Source organism: Coccinella septempunctata, chromosome 1, assembly GCF_907165205.1.
Source record: "Coccinella septempunctata chromosome 1, icCocSept1.1, whole genome shotgun sequence".
Taxonomy (NCBI): domain Eukaryota; kingdom Metazoa; phylum Arthropoda; class Insecta; order Coleoptera; family Coccinellidae; genus Coccinella; species Coccinella septempunctata.
The window spans coordinates 35,001,106-35,009,567 of NC_058189.1; the positions used below are offsets into that span (position 1 = coordinate 35,001,106).

At 44.2% G+C, this 8,462-nt stretch overlaps 2 protein-coding genes across 2 annotated transcripts; both read right to left on the reverse strand.

The window, feature by feature from the left end:
• Positions 1–1,227: 1,227 nt before the first annotated feature.
• LOC123323088 lies at positions 1,228–2,215 on the reverse strand. Its single transcript, XM_044911261.1, has 2 exons — positions 1,793–2,215; positions 1,228–1,722 (listed from the first exon to the last, which is right to left on the reverse strand). The coding sequence occupies exons 1-2, from the start codon at positions 2,213–2,215 to the stop codon at positions 1,228–1,230; spliced, it is 918 nt and encodes a 305-aa protein (XP_044767196.1).
• A 2,914-nt stretch (positions 2,216–5,129) lies between these two features.
• LOC123323104 lies at positions 5,130–6,755 on the reverse strand. The gene has a single exon (XM_044911263.1). It carries the CDS (start codon positions 6,753–6,755, stop codon positions 5,130–5,132), a length of 1,626 nt encoding a protein of 541 aa, XP_044767198.1.
• Positions 6,756–8,462: the final 1,707 nt, after the last annotated feature.

Consider the following 8,462-nt stretch of genomic DNA (forward strand, 5'->3'; position numbering starts at 1 on the left):
CATTAAATGAAAAGGACAATCATAATTAATATGAGAAGAACAAAGTATAATTCATATACATTGAGATGATCTTGAAGAGAGCAAAAATCTATCAATGTATTCAGCATTTACAGAGACGAACTGCTTACAAGTAAGCACGATTAGAACGTTCATCAGAAAAATAGAAGAAACAATTGATAAATTAAGAGAAGTCATGAGAGTACTGAGTTGAATAAATCTCTAATCGTAGATTTTGAGATGTGCTGAAGGCTGAGAAAACTAACATGCATGTTGAGTCCGATGAATGAATATAGAAGAGAAACAATGAGAGTACATATTATAAAGAGTAGACCATACCAAGTGAGTAGACATGAGTGTTCGTGCAGACGTTCCAGGGTGGAGCCTAGGTCGAGGTGTATCGAGCAATGTCATTGATCGTTTAACTAACGTTGAGGTGTTCACATCCTTTTCTGAGAAGAACAGCTACATCCAGGGTCCACCCTGGAGAATATGAGGATTCATTCATCTGAAACTCAACACCAATGAATTAGTCATATGTATAAGAGGTGATCATAAGAGTTGTTATAAAAATGATAAAACTGATTCTAATAATAAAGAATATTACGAGAAGACAATGAATCAGATATCAATTCTATGAAGATGAACTTGAGAAGTTTCAATCCTGGTGCTACATACCCATTTTCATGTGAGAGGATCTAGAGAAGTCTGAAAATCTATATAAATTATGAAATATGATAAAATATATAGTTTTGAGAGGACAATAGTTCGATTTGAGTTGAGTAGACATTTCAATTGAGCAGTGCTCGCAAGGATTCGGAATCTATTTCTAGATTCTGAATCTCTTGCACGTGGACTAATTTCAGTATAATGAAATTATCATGAAAATGGTGTAATGTATGATGTTGAGCAGTCTGAGAGTACTTTACCTTAAGAGATGAACAATTTAGCACCAGGATTGATGCGAGATGACTTGAAAATTAATAACTAGAAGAGGTGAGCGTGAAAATGAGAGGTTAGAAAAGCACTATGAAAGCTAAGAGAAGTTACTACTACAGAGCTAACAAAGAGAATGAATTAAAAATGGCTTCAGCGGAAACTGGACATTTGACATCTTGTAGAGGGGGCTGCGCCGTCGATGCTGTCGAGTGGAACATCCTTGAGAACTGCCAGTGGCGTCGTTGAGAAGGGGCTGAATTTTTAACATTCCGCCCGCCATAACTAACAGCGTTAGTTATCGAGAAGACTTGAGGGGTTGAAATTCTTTCTTGCTTCGTCTGGAGTGGACACTGGCAGGATTGCCAACTTCGAGATCGGTCTGGTTAGAGTGGACGTGGAGGTCTTGAGAGTGACGACACGAACAAGGCCGTCTGTCCCTGGGTGCACAGCCATTACTCGCCCTAATGGCCACTTGCATGGAGGTAATCTTTCATCGGTGAGGAGTACTAGTGACCCAACCTTTATGTCATGGGCTGGATGGTGCCACTTTGAGATGGACAGCTGACGTTGTAGAAATTGAGTTGACCATTTGGACCAGAACTGCTGGGTGCGTTGCTGAATTAACTGCCATCTTGACAGTCGAGAAGTCGAGAGGTCTTCGAGAGATGGCTCAGGTACGGTGTTCAGAGCTGTACCTATTAAGAAGTGGCCTGGTGTGAGAGCGGAGCAGTCTTCAGGATCATCGCTGAGCGGTTCGAGAGGTCTAGAATTGAGGATGGCTTCGATCTGTGTGAGGAGTGTGATCAGCTCTTCCATGGTGAATGGCTGATCCTTGGTGATATTTGAAAGATTTCACTGCTGCTTCCCATTTTCCTCCCATGTGAGGAGCTGCCGGTGGGTTGAAGCACCAGTTAGTACCTTCTTTCAAGAGGAGTTCGGCGATGACCTGGTTTTGTGAGGAGGCCTTTGAGAACATGGTCTTGAGAGTGGCATCGGCTCCCATGAAGTTGGTTCCGCAGTCTGAGTATAAGGTTTCACAGATGCCTCGTCGAGCGGTAAACCTACGGAACGCAGCGATAAATGATTCGGTAGTGTAATCACTTACGGCTTCGAGGTGGACTGCTGAGGTGGCGAAGCAGACAAACACACAAACCCAGCTTTTGTGTGTCTTTGCTCCTCTTCCTTTCCAGGCTTTGAGAGTGAGAGGTCCGGCGTAGTCTACACCAGTGTGGAGAAAGGGACGAGATGGTCTAACGCGTGGTTCTGGTAACTGGCCCATGAGTTGTTGAGCTCTTATACCTCGATGCCGTGCACATGTAACACACTTCAGGATGTGGGATTTCACTGGGGCTCTTCCTCCAATGATCCAATATTGTTGTCGGATGGTGGACAGTGTGAGTTGTGTACCTCCATGGAGAGTTCGTTTGTGAGCAGAATCTATAATCAGAGAAGTCAATTGAGAAGCTCGAGGAATTATTGCAGGATGCTTGCTATCTGGGTCTAAGAGAGCGTTGGTGATTCGTCCTCCTACACGAATGACACCTTCTTGATCGATGAACGCCGTGAGTCTACTGAACACATGTGAGGAGGACAGAGCAGTACCATTTTGAAGAGCCTTGAGTTCTTGAGGAAAATACACTTGTTGAGTAGCCTTGATCCAATAGATCCTTGATTTTTCCAAGTCAGTTGAGGTGAGCGGAGTTGTGAAGTTCAGAGTTGAGGAGTGTCTGAGTCGGGCGAGGACTCTTAAACAGAGAGAGGTGATTCTTAACAGTTTATTGAGAGAAGAATACCTGTATATAAGATCCCACGAGTAGTCTTGCTTCAGATTCGGGGTCAATTGTCGTTGCCGGCTGACGATTGGGCCAGGAATCTGGTGACTTGGAAATCCATGGTGGTCCCGTCCACCATAGAGTGCTGTTCAGTAGTTGAGATGACGAGAAGCCACGAGAAGCACAGTCCGCTGGATTTTCTTTGCCGGAAACGTATCTCCAATGTGCACCTGGAGTTAGTTCTTGGATGAGCTCTACCCTGTTTCGAACAAAGTCCTTCCAGCGAGCGGGGTGAGATGTGATCCACGTGAGAGAGACTGTTGAGTCCGTCCACAAAGTCGTTGAGTGTATCTGTGTATCTAAAACACGATGAGCATAATTAGTTAACTTGGCCAAGATGAGAGATGCTGTGAGTTCGAGGCGTGGGATTGTGAGGCGTTTCAACGGCGTTACTTTTGTTTTTGAGCAGAGCAATGTGACTTTGGATCCTGTGGACGGTGAGCGGACTACGAGATAGAGGACTGCTGCCATGGCAAGTTGAGAAGCATCAGAGAAACCGTGAAGTTCTAAGGTAGCATTTTCTTGGGTGCCTACCCATCGAGAAGCACGTACACTGGCCAGTGATTTGAGATCTTCTCTGATGTTACACCATCTTTCTGTGAGTTGAGGTGACAGTGGTTCGTCCCATGACAATTTCTGGAGCCAAAGTTCCTGCAACAACATTTTGGCCCTGATCGTGACAGGGGATACTAAACCAAGTGGATCAAAGAGTTGAGCGATATGAGATAACATAGTACGTTTAGTTACCACAGACCCAGATGAGCTTGAGTTGATCTTGAACGAGAAGTAATCCTCTTGAGGATACCAGAGGAGGCCTAGAAGTTTCGTTGAAGTAGGACAGTCGTCAAATGAGATCGGCGATGGTATCATTTCTTCCTCGGTTACCATCTTGAGCGTACTTGGAGAGTTCGATTGCCACTTTGCTAAGGGGAGGCCGCCCGCCATGCAGAGATTTTTCAGGTCGATAGCGATTTCTGAGAGTTCTTCTTTAGTGTCTGCACCACCATAGATATCATCAACATAGCGACCTTTGGTGAGTGGTGGAATGGCGAGTGGAAACTTGTGACCTTCATCTTCGATGAGCTGGAGGAGGACTCGAATGGCCAAGAAAGGAGCAGCCTTGGTTCCATAGGTGACGGTGGTGAGGTGGTACGTCGCTATCTCATCTTCTGAGTTTCGCCAGAGAATGCATTGGAGATCCCAATCGTCTGGATGCACCATGATCTGTCTGTACATCTTCGTGATGTCTGTGGAAAACACAAATTTAAAGCGACGTACCCAGAACAATACATCAATAACATCTAACTGAAGTTTCGCTCCGGTGTGCATGATGTCGTTCAGTGAGAGGCCTGTTGAGGTGGGACTGGAACCATTGAACACTACTCGCAATTTGGTGGAGGAGCTGTCTGGCTTGAGAATTCCATGATGCGGCAAATAGTATCTGGGATGCGAGATGTCTGAGGGAGCCTTCTTCATGTGCTCGAGTTGTTCATATTCAGTGAGGAAGTCCTTGTAGAGCTGGCAATATTCTTGGTTTCCCTCGAACTTGCGAAATTGTCCTTGGAGGCATCGGAAGGCACGTTGTCTGGAAGATCCCAAAAGATTAGATGATGATTTTAATGGGAGTCTTACCATGTATCGTCCAGAAGGAAGTCGAGAGTGAGTGGTCTTGAAGTGGTCTTCACATTCCTGCTCGTCAGCAGTGAGGTGACTTACGGAGGTGGACTTGACTTCTTCTTGTTCCCAGAACTTTTCGAGAAGGCTTTGAAGGTCAGGTTCTTGAGTGGCATGGTATTGAGGAGACACACTTGAGCAGACTTCTTGATGAGGGCATATTGGACCTAAGACCAACCATCCAAAGATCGAGAGCTGAGCTGTTGGAGTTGACCCATCTGGCCCTTGTCGGAGTTGAGGAAGAATGATGGAACCATAGACATCAGCACCCAATATGATGTCGATTGGCCTTGAGGTGTAGAACTCTGGATCGGCGAGCTTCAAATTGTCGAGGTGTGGCAAACGTGGTCGTGTGCAACAATTGAAAGATGGTAAATTAGTAAATGGAGATGACAAGATATGAGCATTTATATTCACGGTTTTGTGATTGTGAAGAGATTTCAGTGTGATCAATACTGATCCTCTTGATCTTGAGGTGGCTCCACCAATTCCAACGATGGTGACTTTGGATTGGCTTCGAGGAAGGCTGAGCTGTCTTGAGAAGTCTTCAGAGATGAACGAGAGTTCCGATCCTGAGTCGATGAGAAGTCTTGCTTGGTGCGAGGTGACTGGAGTGAGAACGTGAGCTAGAGCGGTCGAGAGAAAGGTGAGTTGTCTTGGAGAAGTTTTGACGACTGCCCGAAATTTTCAGGCCCTTTTTGAGGTGGCTGGCTTAGCTTCACTGGGCTTAGAAGTAGGCCTAGACGAGGAGGCTTGAGGGGTTCTGGCTGAGGAGGCTTGAGGAGTTCTGGCGGAGGAGACCATGATGATGTGGTCATGGAGTGAGGAGTGATGTCGATCAGAGCACAACCGGCATGTTTGATGAGACCTACATGAGCGGACATTGTGACGGCCAAGACAATTGTAGCACAACTGTCTTCGATGAACCACTTCGTGTCTTTCCGATGGATGACGGCTGTGGTAGCGAGGACAAGTGGCGATGAAGTGTTCGTCACCGCAGTCGTCACAATTATAAGAGGGCAATCCATTGGGGCGAACTGGTCGTTGAGGAGACTTTGCGGCGGTTTTCGCCACAACACGAGGAGGCACTACACCCGAGACGGGCTTTGAGCAGACCTTTGACGAGGAGACTTTGGATGAGGTGGCAGTGGAGGCGGCAGCGTGCGAGTACGACGTTTTAGGTCGTGAGGCGGGCGTTTTTGAGGAGTCTTCAGGTTCTTCCAGCCACTCCAAAGAGCGGGTATGGGCCTGGAGGAAGTCCATAAGTTTGGTAAGAGGAGGCGATTCGGTGGAGGATCCCAGTTGGGACTCCCACTTTTCGCGAGTTGAGCGGTCGAGATGTTTCGTGATGACGTAGACCAGCAGGAAGTCGCATGAATCCAGTGACTGGCCGAGAGCGGTCAAACCTTGTAGAGCTTCTACAAGGTTGGTGAGGAGTGTCTTGTAATAAAGACGAGGATTTTTTTGAGGAGAACAGTGAGGCGTTGAGAATATCTTATCGCAAAGAGCTGCCAAGAGAAGACGTTTGTTCTCATATTGAGAGAGGAGGCTATCCCATGCTATGGGGAACGAGGCGCCAGTGAGGGCTAAGCCAGAGATTAACTTAAGAGGAGTTGACTGAAGAGACGATCGTAAGTAGTGGAGGCGTTCGACATCAGATATGGAGGTGTTCTGGATTACAAGGGACTGGAAGAGGTCCTTGAATCCTGGCCAACTGGAGTAGTCGCCTGAGAAGACTGGAAGAGGTATATCTGGGAGGCGTGGCTGAGCGGACGTCGACGAAGCAGTCGGTTGAGATGACGGTTGAGATGACGGTTGAGGGGGCTCGAGTTCTTCCTTGAGATGACGGATGCGAGAAGACGATGAGGCGTACAGGAATTCTTCTTCGACGAACACGTCGTTCGAGAAGTAAGGATGTTCTATTTGAGACTCCGGCCATGCGCTCTCAAAATGAGCGTGGGTTTTCAAAAACCCTTTATGTTGTTCGTCGAGGCGTTCTTGAAGACTTTCCAACTTTGAGGTGGTCCATTCACTGGGCTCGTCAACGAGCCCAGCCGAGATGTCTTTCATGATCTTGAGGCGGTTCAATTGAGTGGACATTTTGATCATTAAGCCTGGCGTCACCAGGCGTGATCTTGAGCGGGTCCTTGGTCCCTCTTTCGGAGGGTCGATTGAGGAGGCTTCGTCTTGAGACGGCATGAGGTGGTCAGATGATCCTTCTTTCCGCTGATCAGAGGCGGTCGAGTCTTTGAGGGGGTCTGCGAGCTGGTCTTTGAGCTGGTCTTTGAGAAGTTCTTTTTTCGAGGAGGCCATTATTGATGCTTAAGAGATGAACAGAGAAATATGATTAGTGAAGATGATGAAATTCCAACTCAATTATCCGGCTCGAAGGACCAAATGTTCAAAAAATCGAGGGTGTTATGATTTTTAATTAAAGAGTAGTGGACTGTATTAAAAGATAATTGAGTTGGAGATGGTATAAAAACATTTATTAAGAATCATTCACAACCATAAAATGAATATGTCACCTGCATGAAGCTAATACAGTAAAAAGCAACTAATATTAACAACATCTATAAACTCAGAGAGACAATATTCAATTAAAAACAAGAGATGGTCCAGAGCAGTTCAAATGAGAAGTCACTTGATGTCAGACTTAGACGTTGAGGAGTTCAATAAATTCAATATCAACACAACGGTTACACAGTGATAGGGCAATCAATTGAAAATTGATTGCGAGAGCCTCCTTTTTCTATCAGAAAACGCGAAGGTTAGAATACTGAATTTTAAAGAGAAGACGCGAGAGTACAGAGAAATAGGCCCGAGGTGAAACTGCAATGTCTAAGTCTGATCATCAACGAGAAATCGATACATTAAATTTGAGTTGATCAATAATGTTAATGTAAGTATGAGCAGAACAAGAGTAGCACAAGTTAAATGAGAAGCACAGAATTAATGAATTTGAGAAGCACTAGAATATTAAAAATAATATGAAAAGGGCAATAAATTCTAATTAAATGAGAAGTTCGATAATAATTCATTAAATGAAAAGGACAATCATAATTAATATGAGAAGAACAAAGTATAATTCATATACATTGAGATGATCTTGAAGAGAGCAAAAATCTATCAATGTATTCAGCATTTACAGAGACGAACTGCTTACAAGTAAGCACGATTAGAACGTTCATCAGAAAAATAGAAGAAACAATTGATAAATTAAGAGAAGTCATGAGAGTACTGAGTTGAATAAATCTCTAATCGTAGATTTTGAGATGTGCTGAAGGCTGAGAAAACTAACATGCATGTTGAGTCCGATGAATGAATATAGAAGAGAAACAATGAGAGTACATATTATAAAGAGTAGACCATACCAAGTGAGTAGACATGAGTGTTCGTGCAGACGTTCCAGGGTGGAGCCTAGGTCGAGGTGTATCGAGCAATGTCATTGATCGTTTAACTAACGTTGAGGTGTTCACATCCTTTTCTGAGAAGAACAGCTACATCCAGGGTCCACCCTGGAGAATATGAGGATTCATTCATCTGAAACTCAACACCAATGAATTAGTCATATGTATAAGAGGTGATCATAAGAGTTGTTATAAAAATGATAAAACTGATTCTAATAATAAAGAATATTACGAGAAGACAATGAATCAGATATCAATTCTATGAAGATGAACTTGAGAAGTTTCAATCCTGGTGCTACATACCCATTTTCATGTGAGAGGATCTAGAGAAGTCTGAAAATCTATATAAATTATGAAATATGATAAAATATATAGTTTTGAGAGGACAATAGTTCGATTTGAGTTGAGTAGACATTTCAATTGAGCAGTGCTCGCAAGGATTCGGAATCTATTTCTAGATTCTGAATCTCTTGCACGTGGACTAATTTCAGTATAATGAAATTATCATGAAAATGGTGTAATGTATGATGTTGAGCAGTCTGAGAGTACTTTACCTTAAGAGATGAACAATTTAGCACCAGGATTGATGCGAGATGACTTGAAAATTAAT

Bases quoted from the DNA above. Each gene is read 5' to 3' on its own strand.
- LOC123323088 (XM_044911261.1), bottom strand. From the start codon at position 2,215: ATGGGCCAGTTACCAGAACCACGCGTTAGACCATCTCGTCCCTTTCTC. The intron at 1,723-1,792 runs GTGAAATCTTTC...CTCCTCACACAG, and splicing joins GAGGAAAATGGGAAGCAGCA to ATCGAAGCCATCCTCAATTC.
- LOC123323104 (XM_044911263.1), bottom strand. From the start codon at position 6,755: ATGGCCTCCTCGAAAAAAGAACTTCTCAAAGACCAGCTCAAAGACCAG.